At 45.2% G+C, this 20,661-nt stretch overlaps 1 protein-coding gene across 1 annotated transcript in view; it reads right to left on the reverse strand.

The window, feature by feature from the left end:
* Positions 1-366: 366 nt before the first annotated feature.
* LOC6615666 overlaps positions 367-20,661 on the reverse strand; it is a 40,771-nt gene continuing 20,476 nt past the window's right edge. The window contains exons 3-14 of the mRNA XM_032715475.1: positions 13,493-13,628; positions 10,121-10,329; positions 9,811-10,055; positions 7,982-8,054; positions 7,116-7,267; positions 6,844-7,051; positions 6,656-6,786; positions 6,384-6,537; positions 5,466-6,191; positions 4,090-4,389; positions 3,301-3,704; positions 367-2,441 (exon numbers count right to left, since the gene is read on the reverse strand). Coding sequence (XP_032571366.1) covers positions 1,872-2,441; positions 3,301-3,704; positions 4,090-4,389; positions 5,466-6,191; positions 6,384-6,537; positions 6,656-6,786; positions 6,844-7,051; positions 7,116-7,267; positions 7,982-8,054; positions 9,811-10,055; positions 10,121-10,329; positions 13,493-13,628 — 3,308 coding nt within the window. The 3' untranslated portion in view covers positions 367-1,871. The remainder of the gene's footprint in view (positions 2,442-3,300; positions 3,705-4,089; positions 4,390-5,465; positions 6,192-6,383; positions 6,538-6,655; positions 6,787-6,843; positions 7,052-7,115; positions 7,268-7,981; positions 8,055-9,810; positions 10,056-10,120; positions 10,330-13,492; positions 13,629-20,661) is intronic.

Consider the following 20,661-nt stretch of genomic DNA (forward strand, 5'->3'; position numbering starts at 1 on the left):
CATCCATCCGGCACCACTCACACATGTGGCTGCTTTGTTTGAGTGCGCCTTTTTGGGTGGTTGAGTGGTTTTGGTGCTGAGTCTGGGGTAGCGTTAATTAATTCCAAAAGTGTATTGCGTGTCCTGCCAAAAGGACAAATATGCGTACACGACTCGTGTCCTGTGGTGAAATGGGCTTGTTACGGGTGTCAGTACTCACAGGCCCCCACTGCCGCAAATTATGAGAAATATCTCCAAATAAATCAGAGGAAACGAGCTGTCCGAGCACCCATGGAGTTCACTGTAGGGAATGGAAAGTCGGAGCTCTTTTGTTCGGGGCTTACCACTTCTTTATTCCCTCGTTTGAATTAAGCACAAAAGCTGCAGTTTTAATACACATTTTGTTCTTTATTTGTTGCTCACTTATTTTCACTTGTTTTTCATCATTTGCAATATTAAGTGTTCATTTGCTTTACATCGAAGGGAACTAAATGAAACTGAATGATGCTCGCTCCGAACTCGGAAAATAAATATTCAATTCGCTTACAAAACAAGGGTTAATTAAGAAAATATATTATTGCCTAACTTTATATTTGTAGAGTCGAAAGTTCTTAGCTGCTAAAATTAAATTAAATTTCATTCTTAAGTATTCGTTTGTCCAATTTATAATTCGAGTCACAATTCAATTTGATTTTGTCTTTGAAGAAGCACTTTCGATGTTGGATTTTCTCATGGTGGGAGAGGGGGGTGTGATTGTGATCGTGGAAAGAATCAGTAAATGGGAAAACTTTGAGTTTGACCTTAGAGCGACTACTTTGAGTTGGAAAAGGGCTTTTCTTTGGGCAGGTAGGTGGTTGGCAGAGGAGACACATTGAACTTTTGTTTTTACTTGCTTTGCGCGCAGCTTATTCATGGATACATACAGATCATTTATATATTCGTACTATATAGATTTGATAAAGTTCTCGACAACAGATGCTTATAAAATTTCATACCACACTTAACAAAATATGATTCGATGCCCATATACAAGTAATATATAATCCATTTCAATCCACACCACATCGTATTGTATCGTATCGTTTCGTTTCGATATACCCTTTATTTTTTAAACTATATAGTTTGCGCCTATTTCAGATTCCTTGTGGGCTGCTGCTGCTGCTGCTGAGTTGTGCTATATGTATTATGTCGATATAGAGATATGCCATTAAATTCTGTTATTTATCATATATATGATCAGGGGGATAGTCTTTTCGTAGATTCGCAATGTGACTAACTAAGTTCAATTTAGTTTAGGCTACATTAAGTGGCTAAGTCGTAAACTAGTTTAAGTATTAGCTGACCTGATCCTAATTTAAGTTACATATATACACATCTATAGCTTAACTAGTTGCGATTCAGTAAATTTCTTAGTTTGGAGTCTAAACTAGTTTCTCGTTAATTTAACAAGCATAGCTCATTGTGTTCACTGAAGTATTCCACTCTTTAGTTGTTATTATTATGTTATGTTTTGTTTGCGCACAAAGACAGAATTGAGTTGTACAGTACAGTAGTAAACCGAATAAATGCTTCTCCTTGTGGCTTCCACTCACACTTTACACGTTAGTCGGGTTCGAAAGCAGTGCTAAATCCAGTAAACGTACGTAAAGGCTACATCTACAATTATGATTCCTTAAACCTAATTTCCATCTGCTCCGCTGCTCCTTTTGTGTGGAAGTCTTGTCGAGTTTTCAATGCAGCTTAACTACTATAATACAGATTTTGGGATTTAGTTACCTCCGCGATCATCCTTACACGATGGTGGTGCGCTCGGCGCCCAAGGTGCTGGTGGTGCACGTGCTGCTCCCCCCAATGCACACGATCTGACACTTGATGTCCTCTTTGGCTAACTCTCAGGAGCTCACCGTCTCGTAGTTCCCGCCGCCGCCCATCAGGAGTGGCGACTGCACCCCACCCAAGGTGGTGCTGTACGTGGCCGTCTGGGAGCGCGGCGACGTCAGCAGCGACTGGGCCGCTCCGATGGTGATGTTTCCGCTGGTCACCGAGCTGGTCAGGGCCGCCGAAATGCCGCCCACATGCAGGCTGCCCGGATGGGGCAGCGTGTTGCACGCCCCACCGCCCACCAGGCCACCCACGCCACCCACGCCGCCGCTCTGCAGCGAGCCATTGGACTGGCCGCCCAGCAGGGGCATCGTACAGGTGGTGGTGGATCCGTACGGGGAGGTGGGCGAGGTGCGGGTCTCGTACGCCGGCAGGTGATAGCCGCCGGCTCCGACCGCCGTGACCGTTGCTCCGCCTCCACCGCCCCCGCGACCCGGGATGCGGGTGTAGATGTTCGGGGGCGTCCTCGTGGACAGAAGGGGCGGCGGGGCGGTGTAAACGGGTCGCTGTACGGCAGGAGCGCGCTGGGGCGTGTTGTACAGGCTGAAGGCAGGATTCGTGGTTAGCGAGAGTTCACCGTACTGCCGAAGAGAAGGTTGGGAAAAGTTTGAAAGTTAGTTTCAATGTACTGGATAAAATATAATGCTGTTTTATTTATTAAAATTATAATCGAAAACTGAAGTGTAATTACTTTTCCCATTCGAAATATTTAACTAATTTGATTTTTGCTCAGGCTCTAACTAGTTCCCTTTTGTGACCCGCAAACTTTGCGGAGCACTTGCCCCAACCTTTTCGAACCTCCATTTATGACGAGAGCTGACAAAACAATTTCTAATCGAAAAGTTCCCAAACTGACCCACACAAACACCAAGAACTTCTAATGAGCTTGTTAGGAACTCTCAACTCAGAGGGACAGGACTGCCCAACGGAAATTCACAAAAAGCCGAGCTAAACAAAAAGCTAAACATTTTTGAACTTTTGCTGGCGACGACTGGCATTTGCTCATCAAAATATGATGCTACGCTCCCCAGAAAAACGAAAAAATAACAATGATAAAACAATGATAAAATTGTAAGCAAAACGTTGCTGGACGTGAAAACAGAGGAAAAGTTTGACTTGTTGTTGGTGCGGAAAACAACGAAACTAATTTGTCTAATTTTTTACGGTTTTTGGCTAATTGGCGGGAAAATGGAAAACACAGGACGAGATTCGAGGTTGCTATATCATTTGTTTTTCGTATGGCAACCGAAGGATAGTCAAATTATGCTCTAAGTCCCCAGTTCATTCCATTGATTTAAAGTCTCTTTTTGAATCGACAGCCAAAAAGTCGGCAACACTGCATGTTTCCCCGTCACCGGCGTGGTAAACCATTCACAATGAGCTCAATATGTGGGAAATCTGTGGGAAATCAGAAATCAGAGGAAATGCATGTGTATTCACCTGCTTGCCAAACGTGGGCGACAGCGAGGGCGGCGGCGGAGAGGCGGTGTTAATCCGCGTCGGCGGGGTGTACAAAATCCGCTGCGATTCCATATTTAATCGGTCGAAGGCCTTCTCCTCCTGGTGGAACTCGTCCTCGCTGTTGGCCTCCTGGGGCACCACGTCCGGATTTTTGTCCTCGAGGCTGGAGTGGCTGCCCATGTTGCGGGACAGCGGCTCCGCACTGCCCTTGTCCGCCTCCGTGGTGGTGGCATCCGCGCCCGTCCCGTGCCGCCTGCCGCCCCGCTTGCTCCGGAATTTGATAACGATCACCACGCAAATGGCCACCAGAATGAGTGTGGCAATCACGCCGACCAGGGCGCCCAGCAGGGGTGTCAGTTGCACCAGCACCGCCGTCGATGAGGCTGCGGAAAATGTCAAAATGCGAAAATGCGGGAAAATCGTGAAAAACTGAACGAGTAGGCGCGCACAGAGTCGGGGCACAATGAACCCGCTTTCGAGAGTGATGCCCTCATTCGCGAATCGAATTGGGCCAATTAAAGTGGCCAAGGTGGTTAATAAATTACATTTTGGCATTTCAAATTTCTAGATAAACAGATTTCGTATAGGATTAGTAAATGCAAAAACATTTAAGAGTTCAAATACGAAATCATTGCAATTCAATAAATTTGTTAAACAGCTTTGATCAATAAAATGCCGATTATTTCCGAAATAAGCTCATCATGTGTGTGATTTAATTGGCCCATAAATTTTGGGTAGAAATGACATCTCTGTGGCACTTCAACTCACCTGTCCGCAGCAGAGGAGCCGAAAGCGTGCGTCCCCGCAGACGATATGCCACCTTGCTGGCTCCCTGGGCATTCACCGCCGTTATCCGGATGACAAACACGGAGTCGCTGGGCAGACGCTTCACCGTGAACTCCGAGTACTTGTACGAGGCATTGTACAGGATCTGCCGGTTCAGTTCATCGTAGATCTGGGCGTGGAAGTGCTGCGGAATGCCCCCATCGTAGCCGGGAATGCACTGGATCTGCAGCGAGTTGGCCGTGGCATTGAAGGCCGTGCAGTTCTTCACGGGTTCGGGAAGGTCTGGTATGAAAAGATAGATAATAGTTAAGTAAATAAAGAATGTCATACACCCAATGGGAAAATCTAAGTCTGTTCCTTAAAATACGTTTATAATAGTTCATATAATTAAGGATTCCATACAATTATACCCCCAACTCTACCTTCCCTGCATTCAATATTTATTTTAAGTTAAATTACCGTGTACATTTGAAAATCCCCACTGCATCCCTCCACACACGTTTGATTTAACTGCCCAACTGAATGCATGTTGATGGCTTCCTGGCCCAATTCCAGTTGCCATGTCCAGGACACTCTAGCTGATGGCCTTTCAAGTTGTTTTCCTGTGGCCACGAACCGAAATCGCCGCTTATTTTTGGGCCATGGTCGGCGGAGGTTTTATAAATAAATGATGTGCCCTGGCAATTTATTGCATTTGATTATCAGATTATCGGGCCGCAGCACACAGATTGCAGTAGTTGCAACAGTGGCAGCGGCAACATGAGCGCAGCAAACATGCAGATGGCGTCGGTAAACATGGCTTTTATGGCTGTCACGGGCCAAATCGGGGAATGGCCGGACGGACAGGAGGATGCTGATGGTGTAGGTATTCTTTGGCCCCCAGGATCTGCCCAGCCACCTTCCCTCCTCCCATCCGGTCAAATGTAAATAACGCGCTGCGATTCACTCGCCGCTTTCCGTACGTGCTGCGTGCCACAATTATCTACTGGCCAGGCCAACAGCCGGATCGAGACAACATGTTGGCCGTTCGCTCTTGTCCGCCGCCTCGATCTGCAATTAATTAATTTTTTTCGCAGGGTATGCACACAAGGATTGAGACCAGGTCCATCCTTTTTTAGTTATTTATAATATATATAATATTTTGGAATTTACTCGGAATGAATACTTTGTAGTCTTCTCTTCTTTTAGTTTACACATCAACTATGCCAGGAATATAACACAATGCAATCCCAACTCCCCAGGCAAGATACCCCCAAACAGGGTATCGTCAGCTAGCCCGTGCTATCTGATTTCCGGACTCCGCCCCAGGCATTTTTCAGCGCCCGACTCGACTTGGACAGAAAGAAGTGCACACTCACCTGCCGGCTGGATGTGATACCAACAGGGCGCACTGTGGCCCATCGGACTGCTGGCCACGCAGGAAATGGCGCCGAAGCTCTCGTAGCTCTCCACGTGGTAGCTGTACACGTTGTTCAGCGGGGGCGCGGCGGTGGTGGTCGGGGGCGAGGCCACGCCGCCTCGGTGGTGCTGCTTGTGCAGAGCCACCAGCCGCTTGCGCTCCGCCAACTGAAGGACTCCGACGGAGGGAGTGTGGCTGTCTCCGGACGAGCCGCCGGATGCCATCTGCTGCTGCTGCTGCTGAGGGGACAGCTGCTTCCGTTGCTGCTGCTTGCTGCTCTCCACGTGGTTCTTGTGCACCATGTTGGAGTAGACCATCTGGGTAAAGGGCTGGCCCACCTCGTCGCCGTACTCCTCGAACTCGCCGTAGCCGTCCTTGTCCTCATCCTCGTACCTCACCGCCGCCATGCGTCCATGCCTGCCGTGGAGCAGGCGTTGCTGCATTCCGTGCGAGTGCTTCCGCTTGCTCCGCTGATAATATCCGCTCGGGTCCGATCCGGAGGCCAGCATCACCGGAGCCCCCTGGCCCAGTTGGGGCAGCTCGATGAGGCTCTCCAGCGAGTTGTTGAAGTGCCACTTGTAATTTAGATTATCGACTGGATTCGCGTCCACCTCGCAGGTGATGTTGATTGTCTGCTTGAGCGCGGCACGTATAATCGTCGACTCCGACTTGCAAACGGGTGGATCTGGAAAGGAGCAAGTGCACGCGAAAAAAAAGGGGGTGGTTAACACAATATTTACTAAATATATAATTTTTAGAGAAAAATTCGATTAGTACATAAAGCAATTATAAAGGAAGAATATAGCATAATATAGCAAAATTCATAATTCCTTGATGTGTAAGGAGCTTGGAAGAGTTGGCGTGGTTGAGCACTTACATTTCACATCCAAGTACACCTCGTTGCTGGACACACTGCCCTGGAGATTGGAGGCCCGGCAGAAGTACTGGCCGTGCGAGGACTTGGAGATGCCCTGGAGGACGAGGGTCTGGTTGGAAATGATGATGCCGCGGGAGGAATGCAGTTGCTTATCCTGGGAGGAGATAACAAATGTTATTCAATTACTGCTTGTCCTGCGATGTGTAATTTAATGAAAACTCAAATGCCGAGACCCTGATGAAATCACTAACTAAGTAACAAATGGAACTCACACTGTGGTACCACTCCACACGTGTAATCGCGGGATTCGCCTTCACATCGCACTCCAAGTAGACATCGGTGCCCTTGAGCAGATTATCCGGATCGAGAGGGGCGCCCAGGTTCAGGTTGACAATGGGTGCATCTGTATAACGGTCGCATTCAATTTCGGTTTACAGCTCGCGCATTGGGGCACACTTACGAGTCACATTGAGCACCCTGGAATCCTTCAGATAGAGTCCGGTGTGTCCATTGCCCAGAGTGGTCATCACCGTGGTGTGGCCCTCATGCAGCTGCTGGGAGGTAATCCCCGCATTCAGCGAAATGGAGCAGACCACCTGGCGTTCATTATCCTCGGGAACGGGAATCAGCATCAGTTCCGATATGGTTGTGTTCCCATCGGAGGACGTCTGTGGGATTTGGAACATATTTAGCTAAGTTTGCCACTACATTCCCCATTGAGTGGCAACTTACCGAAGAGGTGGCTCCGCGCACAATCTGGCCCGCCTTTGACCAGATTATTTCCGGCGGCGGACGAGCACCAATGGCCGTGCAAGTAACGTGGGATCGGGTTCCAGCAATTACGGCGTGGTTAAGGCCTTGCAAGAGCAAACTAAGTGGGGGAACTACAGGAAAGTACAAAGTAATAATTTGAATTTTAACTGCACTAATTGTATATAAACTATTAAGCTAGAAGACCATGCTAGTTCCCATTAATCACTCATGTTATTTAAACTAGGAATGACATAGCCAGTATGAACTGTAATTAATAAAATATTTAAAGGTCTGTTCTAACGAAACTAGCACACTCACTGGGCTAATTTAAAATACTGCGTAGTCTCTGATTAACATGGCGGAATTGAGTTATTGCCACACAAGGACATCGCGCACATTCCGCAGTGCCAAGGATGCCGCTTACTTTCCTGCCCATCTATAACCAACCTTTATGGAAATGGAAAATTATTTATGACACATTTTATTATGCCCATCACTGGATGTCCCACCCGAGGGAGCCACAATGCGATTAGCATAGCGCCCCGAACCACCTGGAGGCCACCTGAATACCACCTGAATCCGCCCGCATAACCATAAATGCATGGATGTGGATGAATATGCGAGTGGTCGGGCGTCCTTGCGGCGGAATGACAAAACTTTAATTACATTAATTTCCATGAAAATGTCACGCCCAGCGGCTAAAACACAAACAATGGCCCCAAAATCCCTGAAAGCTGACCTTGAACTGCCTGCCCCTCCTGCTGGGTGGCCGCAAAAATTATACGAAATGTGGACACCACTGGGGCCATGCATTCTATTAAAAGCCTTTCGAAAAGGACACTTACGATTCATGTCGAGGATAACCTTCTTGGTCAGGGCTGGAACCACGTGGCCATTGCTCGCCTGGCAGGTGTACATCTGGAATGGGGAAAGGAACAGAGAGAACAACAATGAAACTCGATGATTTATGCTCATTACAATAATTGCCTTTTACTAATAATAGCGGATTCCATTGAAATATAGATGATAAATCATCCCGCTGAACATTTAATTTTAATTGCGGCAAATGTGTATATTTGGCCAAAAAGCAAGCAGCCCACAAAGCCTAATCAATTATGCTTTCAGCTGGATACAGAAACCGAGAGCAGCCACAAAGAGTTCAAATGGTCGGCGAATGCAAGTATCAATATCATAAATTCCCCTGCTGGTAATGCGATACTTCTTGGGACCGGACCAGCCATAGCCATATACATATCGGACATTTTATTGGCCCAAACGAACAGTGTGTATCGCTTTTGGGCCATAAAAATATTTGCATAACTTCGAGGTTCGCCGCACCGCAAGTCTCGTTTCGATTGGAAAATTAGGTCATAAATTTCTATTCGGTTACACAAGAATACCTAGCGTTATGTGGAGATACTTGGGTCTCATATTGCGGCTAGTGGGGGGTCTTCTGCAGGAAGTCCTCTGTCAGCCAGTGGCTCATTGATACAGCTAGGTGTTTATTATGGCCCGAATGGTTTTTGATCTTCACATTTGTTCGATTGGGCGAATCCAACAATGCCCACCACAATTCATAGCCACAATCGCTTTAGCTTGTTTTGGGTACTTAAAGTTGGCCGTTTAACAACTGAAAGGCTTAGCCAGCTTAACCAACAATTAAGTTGGTTTAAATATATTAAAGTTGCTCCTTAGTAGATTAGATAGATTTGAATAAGTGAATAATTGCCTAATGTTAGTAGGTAAATAACAAATGAAGAACATTAAAATAATTCCACTGTAGTATCTACATACTGACAGATTTATTTTTAGATAGGCAAGTATATATTCAATAATTTGACTCTAAAAATCGCTCAAGACTGCCGCTCCAGATCATCTTCTTAGTGTAAGCTAATAACTTTTGGTATTACACGAACAAAACTAAAGTGATTCCTCTCGAGCCATTCATCCACGGCACAAAAGACCTGACCGACTTACAATTTGCTGTTGGACGTGGAGCTGGTTGAACGGAAACCCAGATCTGAATGGCAGGATTAGCGATGTCTAACAATAATGTTCATTACATGGACCAATGAAAAATCCGGCTTAGAATCGACAGAACAGAGCAGTCTTGAACAGTAGGAGGTGGACGTGGAAAGGGGGCTCCTCTCCGGGGAAGTCGGTGCTGTCCAGGGGTAGGGGATTCTCCGTGGGAAGGAGGGTAAGCCGCACAAGCCACCCAGGGAACAATTCCCAATGCAGCCGGTTGCATTTGATTTCTATTAGCCATTGTGCGGCATCGCTTGCCACACAGAGCGCTGTCATTAACGGAGGCCCACGGACCAAGTCGTCCATTGTGACCAGCCGAAAATAAATGGCCAACTGGGCCCCAAGGAGTGGAAGCCAGAGCTGCGAATCTGGCTATTTTCAGGTAAGTATCGTGGACTTCAAGTTAACATCACCTGGCTAGAACTCCACTCGGTTCCATCGCTTTAGCTTCTTTTATAATGGATTTAAGACTAAAATGACTTAGTTCATAAGGTGATTCTAATGGTATTCCAGTGGCAACACTGATGGCCAGCAAAGTTAGGGGGTTTGGGGTAGAGCCATTGTGCCAGAAGGCTCATTGTGCGCAGGCCGTAAATATGGCTCACGACATTTGAAGCGAGCAGTCCGAAAGCGCTGGATGACTTACCGTGAGGAGATCCTTCCGCTGGATGTTCTTGAGGCGCAGGACATTCCGCACGGAGCCGTCGGGCAGCACCTGAAAGGAGTCGTCGATCAGGGCGTGCTCCCGCCACCAGGAGACCCGCGGAGGAGGAACTCCGCCGCTCGAGAGGCAGGTGAGGTCGATGCTGTCGCCCTCCAGGTAGGGTCCTGCCGTCTGGTCCCGGATCTCGGCCCCATGGTGGTCCAGGATGGTCAGTGCAGTGGGTGGAACTGTGGAGTAGAGATGACAGTGGGTTGGATGTGTACATAACAAATGGTTTATATGCTGAACCCACCTAGCACTGTCACATTGATGCGCCAGTTGCGAGTTGGTGACTTGTGGAAGTCCACTCGGCACTTGTAGAGTCCAGCATCGGCGGTTTGGATGTTCTTGATCCGCAGGGCAGGAGGATCTGTGTCGTGGTGGAAGTGGGCCTTCTTGTTGAACACACTTTCATCTGCCCAGGGAATGCCCAGATTCAACGGACGACCTCGTGCATCGAAGCTGTAAGGAGAAATAAAATAAATAAAAATAAAAAAATTATAAATAATATAATACTTATAGTGATATTTCCTGTAAATGAGGAATGACTTGATTAGACCCTACACAATTTGTTCCTTCTCCCTGGAAACTAATGACACATAAAAGCCCTTTTGACACGTTTTTCCAATAGCCAATACACACCTACAATTACCGGGCCTTAAAAGGCCAAGTTGTGTTAACCTGGCTCATTGATTTTATTGTCCAAACAATTGAGACAACATCGGCCAGGGAAATGTGTGTCAAATCCGGGGAATCCACTGAAAGCGGAATACCTAATTAGCTTTCCCCTGGGCCAAGCTATTTTAGCTACACTACAATCCGTGGACTAAAATAGATACCGGGGAAGGGGAGCAGGGCTTGAATGGCCGAGGAGAACTTTGTTTTTATTGTTATGGCCAAACGCTTTTGTTTTATGGCCTTGTCCAATGCATTTTGACAAAGTGCCGCATTAAATGTCAGCACAGCCCAAAGGCCCCAATCCGAAATCAGAACCAGAAATCGTAAAGTGCATTTACAGAACTTTTGATTTCCATTGGCTTTCGCTTTTATCTCCGCATTTTTTAGCATTTTTAAATGGTTACATTTCATTTGGTTTCAGTCTTTTAATTTGATTTTTCATTTTGTTCTGTTTTTTTTTTCTTTGTTTTCAGCACTTTGTTTGCTCTTTTTGTTGGGTTTTGGGTGTGAGGGCTCTGCAAAATAAAAAATAAAGCAGAAACACATTTTTGCTATTTATGTAAATGCCTTCGAACGCCCCCTAGGCACCACGCCCACTTGGCCCACAAAATCGTGTTTTTCCATTTTCATTTTATAGTTCACTTCAATTAATTAATTGATCAATTTAGGCCTGTTGTATTTCGCTCTTGGCTTAAGCGGATTACCATTTTATTTTCGTATTTCCTTGAATTTTTATATCACTTTGTTTTCCAAATGAATTAAATTCTTTGTGGACTCTTTTGGTTTTTTTTATTTGTTCTGCATCTTTTTTAAGTAGCTTTAAAGAGCCCACAAAGTATTTAAATGCTGCCTGGAGTATTTATGCTATAAAAAGCACGTGTTGGCCTTTAAAGTTTTTGTTTTACTGCCCTGAAATGGGACACTTTGGCCAAAAAACAAAGATAAAGGTTTATGGTTTCTTAGGGGACTTGGCCAATTTAACTTTTTGTCTAAATAAACACAACACACACAAATATTATTAAAATGCATTTAATGGCTCTACTTTTTATTCACTCGATTCAGATAAACAAACTCTAGGCTATCATCTAGTTCCTCCCGGATTATGCCACAGCTCAAATAGATCATAGACCCCACTCCACTTTGGATGATTTATCATTGGAGCCAGTGTTCCAAACACACTTTCGAGAAATGCACTCGAAAACGAGAAAACCCCGTCCACCGAACAGGAGTAAGTGGCACAAGATGGATGGGAAATTTGTTAATGGATTTTAAACATAATTAAATTATGTAGCGAAGTGAGTGTGAGACAGGGACAGAGGTTATCCATGGGTAATCCATGGCAATTGGAAAACAAATTTCTCGTGCAATTAATCTCTCGACCTTTGCCAGCCAGCCAGTCAGCCTTTTGGCCATATTGAAAGTTCCAGCAAGCCAGAACAGAGCGTTTGAAGCAACAAACAGAAAGCGGAAAATTTATGAAGTGTGGGAAAAGCAAATTAAAATTGATGGAAAACAATAAAGAGGAAATGCGGGCGAGAACTCAGTTGAGTGCAGAGGAGCTGGGGAGGGGATATCTGCATAAACCTCAACTTTATGCGGTCGTAAAAGTGCCTCCTCCCCCCGTCCCAAATGGTAATTGCAATCGAGGGCACACTGTAGCTGAGACCACAGGAGTGCACATTCTACGGCAGCGAACTTTGACACTTTAATTTGACATCATCGATTTGTGTGCCCGAGAACAGACGAACGATTTTAATGGAAAATGAAATAAAATTCAATTTCTGGTCTATTGCGCATCTGTCTACTTGAGACTCCACTCGACTTCACCTGGCAGCCAGGCAGGCAGTTCCCCACCTCAGGAACCTCTTCGGATTTCCCTGGAAAATGGCACAAAAGTATAAAGTTGCCAACGAAAGACCTTTGAGCCGAATTGCTGCTGCCAATCAGTCAGTCTATACAGCACATATACCATACAAACACACACACACATTTCCCATCTGCCAGGATCTCCTGCATCGCCATTACTTGCGACATTTCCTGGCACACTGCCTCACAAAATGCCTTTTCTTTCTTTTCCTATGAGCTCGTTAAAAATTGCCAATGCGCGAGCAAGACACTCAGGAAAAATGGAAGAGAATTCACTAAAGTTAATAACGCTCCTTGAAATATGAAATTCCTGCTTAAAAATCATATGAAACAGTTGACACTTTAATAAATAAAAACTTTACAATGCCATAATACTCAAAATGTATATTAGACCGTCCAATCGGATAGCATTGGTAATTACTAAATATTACGTACACATTTTTTTCCAAGTGCTAATAAAGCAATGAGGAGGAGGGGGTGGGTCTTTTTACCTTAACCCCACCTTCATCGCTTTTTAGCCCCCTCCCCTCACGTTGGTTCTTCTGTGTAAGTAATGTTTATATATCGTCAAATTCAACATAAATGCCTCACGTTAATAGAATTTATAATGAGCTAGCGCCTACTTTGGCTGCCGCAGTATGGATTTCTGGCGGCCACGCCCCCCGCCCCCTGAACACCGGGAGTTTCTTTATAATTGGCTGCCGTTCCCAACGGTATCGAAGTCTAATCCATTTTGGGTCCTCGGCTAATTCCAGAGAAATATCAACTCAACCCGCAACCTACCCCCAGCGAAAATATTAAGTGAAATTCATTTAGCTGACACTTTAGCGGGGCGTTACTGTGAAATCCCAGGAGCGAGGGATGTGCGGAATCCAAAATGGATGAGGCTGCAAAGTTAGGTGATGAGACGAAGAAGGCTTAGAGGGATTTGGTGGGGGATTTCGCAGGGAAGATGACTGCGTTAAAAAGTCGTAAGTAAAAATAAGGAAAGAGGTTTAATTTCGGATAAAGCGCTATGATAAATTGAAAATCACTTAAGCTTTAAAATGTTTATAAAAAGTGTAGTAAGATTTTAGCTTACGTGTAGATGGGCTTCACGTTTCCCTGGCGATACCAGATGACCAGCTGCACCTTGTCGACGATCCCAGTTCCGGGCACCAGATCGCATGGGAGCGCCACCTCGGAACCCACGGCAGTCAGAATCTCGGATAGGGGTCCTGAAAGAGGCAAATAGATGGTAGAATTAGCATAGGTAATGGTACTTTATGAGTTAGCCCCGGCTATCGCATTTCCAATGGTTTTATTCGCTCATGCGGCTTCGCCTAATTGAAATATGTGACCTCTGACCTGGCCCTATCACCAGCCACATCGCCGCCACCCGTCCTCCGTGCGTGGATGTGGGTACAACTATAAATTGACTGACAGCTTGATTTCCCTTTCATGATAAAGCGGGTTCGCTGAAAGGGCTCAAGCGCCAGGCGATCACTCCATTGTGCGGATTCCGACATGGAGACATCATCGGCGCAGCGAGTGGCGCCTCCGCGCCACGTTCCACCGCAGTTCCGCACGGACCAGGTCGATTTGGGCTAGGTTCCCTCTGCGGCGACATCTATTTCCATTCGATGGCACCGCGCTGTGCGTTCCGCCGCCCAGGGGGGCAAAATGGGGGGCGGAGCGGTCTTCAATTAGTTGTCGCCCTTTGGAGATGGGCGCGTGACACGAAAGTGCGGCAATGTCCAAGCAAAAAAAAAGACTTGCCTCTCAAAAACTGTGTTCCTATGTTCCTATGTAGATCCTTAGTCAGCATATATACCTTAATTATAAGTTAATTTTAATCGAATCTCCTTATCCAACTCCTCACTATTTTGGGTGTTGGCAGCTTAGAGCCCCCCGCAAACAACTTAGACTTCATTGAGCCGACGCAGTGCGTTGTTGTTGATTGGTATGTATTTGGTATTATCAGAGGGCATTGTAATTATACAAATTATATTTTCCATATTTTGTATTGCAACACCAGCAGCAGCAACAACGGCATGGCCTCAGAGGGCGTGTCGTACGTGCCTATATGTGGATGTGGAGAACCCAGCGCCAAGTCCCCCGTAACTTTATTGGGTGGGCCCCCACGATGGGGGAGCCATCGAATGCCTTCCCAAATATTAATCAATATTTATCTAGATTAGCTGGCTAGGTGCCCCCTGCACTGGCGATGGGACGGCTCTTCCTGTTTATTTGTACTAAAATTCAATTACTTTAATGCGTTTCAGTTCGATTAATGGGCATTTTATAACGATTAGCACACGGGTGTATGAAAATGGGAATCCGTATTATTGGCATATGCGCAATGCAATGCAGATGGGGCTGATTGGGTGCTATGGAAATCATACAATTTATTAGATGAAAATTGGAATCTGTTTCGGTAATAATGAAGAGAATTGCCCAATCAAAAACGTCCGAATTAATCGATTTCCATTTCTTTGCGCGGTTTCATAGGCATTTCCGGATTTCCGAGCGCCATAAGTAACATTTGCCATTAGGCAATCCAAATCGGAATCGAAATCGGAATCCTCTACCGATATGCATAAACACACTCAAATAAATTAGATGCCACATGGTCGATGGAGCGGGGGAAGGGGGCAGAGTCAAGAGGGCGAGGCGCCACGAAACAAAAATAAAATAAAATTGAAGCAATTGGTAATCGGATGAATGATATAACTCATTGGGGTCAAATGCAATTTGTTATGGCTCCGGAATGGGATTTGTATTTGGATTTGGGTCAGCAGATCAAAGTGATTAGTTTCAGAAGAGTTCAATTACTAATTGCAGAGTCCGTGCAACAAATGTTCACACACTCGACTCGCAACTTTTGCAATCGATCTTTGTCCGAAAACTTTGAAGTCCGTCGGAAATTGGAAATGGAAATCGGTATGTGGGGCCTCTGAAAAGATTTATTGTCACATGCCCTCGTATTGATGGAACGATCGCCCAGTGTGCCAGAAGTGCATTTCAGTGTTTTTTTTTTTTTCGCTCCAATTCTCTATTTCCATCGGAACGGCAATGTTTTGACAAATTTAGTCGGATCTGTTGCCTGACTGTCGGACATTTGGCCGCTAATGGCGCGTGCAACAAATTTCCCGCATCATGTATTCTATAATTAAGCGGATCGCCGCGCCTCAAGATGTTGCGCCTTACGCGTCCGATGTTGTCGCCTCATAATTGTGCCACTTTAAGTGGGCGTCAACATGATAGGGCCAAGTTGTTGGATCCTCTTCCTCAAAAACACACATTTTCGTATATATACATTTCCGACTGATGGAGATCACCACGCCGAAGAACCAATTCTGGTTTCCCCAGCACTCGATTTTGGAGGCAGCGGGCGGCAGCTGGGGAATTTATTCAGGTTCGTGGAATATGGAATCATGTGTCATATTCAATGTTCCTGTGTTCGGGGTTCTTGGAAACCGATAATAAAATGTTCATTCTATGATGTTGTCGGGGGAGTTACCCCTTCCGCATATTTCCTATCAGTTCACAGCTCAGTCAGAGACTAAAATTTATAGTCATGTACAGAGGAATGAAATCTTTTAAAAATTAAGAAAAGTATATAAAGATTACTGGCGTTGTGTGAGGAATATATTCAATATTCACTCGCTTCGTATAGAAACTAACTATAAAAGTTTAAATTTAAAGAAACCCAAGTGCAGAGTTTTAGTTTAAATTAAAAGCGGATGAACCGTGGCGAAAAGAGCGTGCTAAATAGAAAAACATCGAATTTATATTCCGGGAAAATGCATTTAACCTCTGGATGGGATTTTCCCGCTCCATTGCATCCCCGCGGCGAAAAGCATCCATGCAGCCCCATTCGCTAAGCTCATTTAGAACTTTTATGAAAACAAACAATGGCCACGGCACTTGGCCATTACCCAGTCAATCAGTCATCCATTTAAATCCCAGCCAGCGCGTCCATCCGCCGCCGGCTATTTATTTATTTATTTGTTTGCTTTGACTGCAACTGTGAAAATATTTTGACAATAGCCTCAAGTGATCCCGATCGCAATTGTTCAGATCATTTGTATTGCCCAACGCTGCGGGGGATTGGGCAAAGATATGGGCGAAAGCCTGTGAAAATCCCAGTGTGAGATCTTTGAAGCTTTTCCTTGGCGCCAACAAGAGCACAACAAACAGCAAGCCCATGCTGCAGGAAATAAATCAAATTAGATATGTTTACACTGCATTCTGGCGATGGAGGAGGGGCGCAAATAGTGAGCTGGAAAGCAGTGCCCACAAGTGGATTCCCACCCAGAAAACACGGCACCTGCCTGCTGTTCCACCAACAATTGCCGGCGACAAATTGCCAATGACTCAAACGACACCATCGCCAACAGCAGCAATTTGTACAGCAGCAACTTGCAACACAGCAACATCAACAGCAACGGCAATTGTCGTAAAATGTTCCTTTGATTTTTCCATTCTTTTTGTAGCCCTTGTCTTGGCTCGCTTTATTTCCTTTATTTCTATATTTTCAAATAACAACGGCAACAAAGTGGGCAGGGATCCAACCAATCCCCCCTCTTCCTTGCCACTTCCCTTTCCCTGCACGTGACCAATGACAATTTGCGATCCACTGGCCATTTATGACCCCAAGTTTAGTCGTTCCAGTCGTTTCAGTCGATGTTGTCGATTGGAGCTTTAATATTTCCTGCAGGCGGCATTTGTCGAGTCTTAGGCGCCTCCATCAAAATGTCGTGGGCGGATGTTGAAATGGCTTGGGGGGCGGGGTCGCTCATAATGCCAATAATACGATTGCCGATTGCTTTATGGCCCAAAGTGGAGGGAATGGCCAGTGGAACGAGTGACAGAGTCACCTAAATTAAGTCCGAAATTAGCCGGGCTTGGTTCTGAGTGGCTCCCGTTCCCATAAAGTTGCTTTGTTATTTCCACTGTCTGGGAAGTTGTAAAATATGGAAAATACTCGTTAGACCCTCGCTTTCCTTCGAAGAAGCTCTGAGTTATTTTATTTGATTTTCATTGGATTGACTTTGGGCTTCGGCCCTTGGCAAATTACTATTATGCGTGAAGGAGCAACATGAAGACGGTTTGGGCCCGCTTCTCAGGGGTATTTTTGTATTTTTCAATTGGAAAGAGGAACCCGAGGGGATCCTACGTCCGAATATTGAAGAAATTGAGGTCGGATAAATGTCGGAAATGGGTCTGGGGGTAAGTTAGGTCAGTTTGAGCTTTTTGTTGGCTGTGGGTCAATGCGTTCAATGTAAAGTAACTTCCATCCTTACGCTTTTGCTATGCGTTTGTTTAATGCATAATTGTTAAGCAGATCCTTTTATGTTCCTAAGCACACGGGGAAATATAATTTAAAGAAATCCCATACTACTTTTGGGGCAGTAGCCATGTCTGACCCACATCACCCATCCAACCCATATACATCCACTTTTTTACCTTAGTTGGCATTGCCTTAAATTAATTTTTATATACAGCACACCGCCTACTACTTGGTATATATGTACTTATATTTTCACCGCTTGGCTTAACTTTATCATAATCTTGTTTGAAAAATCTAACGCTCGCTGCATTCGTGGCAGCCGAACTAATTTTGTGATGGATTACTTAGCCGAGCGGGGGCATCTTATATATATTATAGCACTAGAGCCAAGCCACCCACCACCGATATGATGCACTGGGATATAAACCTTTGAATGTGTAATAAACAAGAGAAACGCCAGTAATTCGCCTTAGTTCTACAGCATTGAATATTTCGATTTTGGAAAACATTCGCTTTAGTGTTGACGCGGTGCTGAAGGTTCCACTTATCGCTTCGCACGGCCGTCCATCCATCAGCAGTCTCCTTCCTCCGCCGACTTATCAACCCCACCTGACCACTAATAGTGCCTCAAAGTGCATTTGCCTTTGTTGACATTTGTAAAATGCAAACAGAACACGCAACGGCTAAAGATAGTCCGTCTAGAAGGCGGTGGAGGTGCCCAGATAGAGACTCGGATACGGATAGTCCAAGTCTCGGTGCCAGACGGAGTAGTCTCGGTGCAGCGGAGCCATCACTCAAAGTGATTAGATCGCCGAGCGGGTAATCGAGTGTAGCGCTCAAGATACGGATACACGGTTACACGGACACACGGCCGGATGGATGGACGGACAAAGAGATAGATAGATAGATATATAGATAGATGGATGGATCCCGATTACATATATATGTAATCCCATATGGGAGCTGCAATTGGGTTCTCGCTTTTATTGCCCCAATGGGGCAAGTTGGGAAAGCCAAATGGAAAGGTCGGAGTTCTTTCCGAGTCGGGGTTGTCTGTATTTACGATATTGACACTAGAAATCGTGACTTTTCCATAATGAACGGGATTTACACGTGTTTATGGCAGGTCATAAATGGTTCGACACCTAAAGGAATTTTTCCCGCTGCGTTTTTACCCTCTTGGCCCATTTCCCTGGCGGTAGTTTCCTTTTGTAGTGCCACACAGAGCAAAAGTCGATGCTACAAATGGAAGTGTTATTTATGCTTTCTAACCTCTTTCAGCACTTCTAGACTAAATGTACTTAAACGAGGAATTTTTTAGCTAAAAGGATTATACTAAGTTCCTTAAACATTCAGTTTAAGTTCGTGAGTATTTTTCACCGAAACGGGTACTTAGTTTCATATGCTACTTCTGGAGTAGCATCCACGCCGCTTTCCACTTATCGACTGATTAAATTTTCCGAGGTCATCCTTTGCTGCTTTTCCTGTTTGTCTGCGAAAAGCGAAGCTTTCAGACTGCATTAAGATGAGTAAGTGGGAACTTCATTCGGGTTTTCCCGACCCCTTTTGCTTGCCAGCGAGACACCTGGCGTTCCACCTTTGACAAAGCTCAGACAATCAGAGTGCTTAAGTGCTGCTCCCCAAACAAATGGGACTTCGTTCCAAGTTTCGCCAAAAGTTTTCTTAAAGTCGCCGCGGAGGAAAGTGCACCCACTTCAAAAGGGAGGCCGTCGTTTGATGATGGGCGGTGGGGTGGGTGGGCGTCGGGAAAACCTAATCGTTGTGGGACATAAAATTCATGCCGCATCAAATTACCTATCCTAGAGACTTCCAGCCGGAGAAGAAGATATTATGCAAAATAATATATAATTTTGATAGCACCCAATTTGAGCCTGTCATAACAAGACCGACCCCGGGCTCACCCCCGTCGACCTCGTCCAGCGGAGAATCGATATATGTAAAAAATGTTTGCATGACTTTAGGAAATTTAGCAAACTTTTTCCTTCGCTTTTGTTTTCCTTTATTGCTGCTTCTGCGTGTGTGTGTGTGTTAGCCGATATGAGAGCTTCATTGATATGAAAAATATCTTTTAAATGCAATAAACCAACGAGGAAACGATAGCGACTGGGGTTGGGCGGCTAAGGCGGTTTAGGAAAAACAAGACTCATAAAATTAATATGATATAATAAAGAAAAATTTGCAAGCTGCCAAAAGCATAACGATTGATTCTGAATTATAGCCCAAGGGGCGGATGAAAAAAAGACAAGGAAAAACAGCATACAGCGGTGGTAGAAAGAATGCAACCCAGATGCTTAGCTTAGGCCAGATTGTGCTACACTGAAAAAAATCAATGACTGCATACATACAGATTATGCATAACTATATAACTAGATACATCTACTAGTAATATGAAAATCAGTTTAATTATAATCATTTGATATTACATCTTTGGTTGTGGAACCATCAGCTTACCCCGCATTACTGACTAAGGAGGGGGGAGTGTGTTTGGGGAGACGGAACGGAGGACCCAAAATCAAATCGAATAAATAACACGCAGAACCCCCAAAGAAAAAAGAAACAGCGGCAGCAACCCAAATATGTTCGGCAATAAATGGCAGCCGAAAAAGAGAAGAAAAACTTTCGATGCCGCAAGGAATTTTCCGAGGGATTAGGGGAGCCACTGGGGCAGGGCAGGCGGTGGAGGGGGGCGGTGCGGTTGGCCACTTGCTCCACATGCAGCGAAATTAATCATGGCATTGTTCGGCGCTTTTCAAAATAATAAATACTTCAGCGCGACTATAAAATAAATTACTCAAAATCATTTCGTCTCACTAACGCAACAAAGGACTGACACTCTGAAATGGGGGATGGATGCCATGTGACTCTGGGCACTGGATCATGACAAAAATATATACGCATATATATTCCAAGATTCGGGGGTGGATCGTGCGGCACAGTGTCAAGTTTTCCGTTTC

This window comes from Drosophila sechellia, chromosome 2R (genome assembly GCF_004382195.2).
Source record: "Drosophila sechellia strain sech25 chromosome 2R, ASM438219v1, whole genome shotgun sequence".
Taxonomy (NCBI): Eukaryota; Metazoa; Arthropoda; class Insecta; order Diptera; family Drosophilidae; genus Drosophila; species Drosophila sechellia.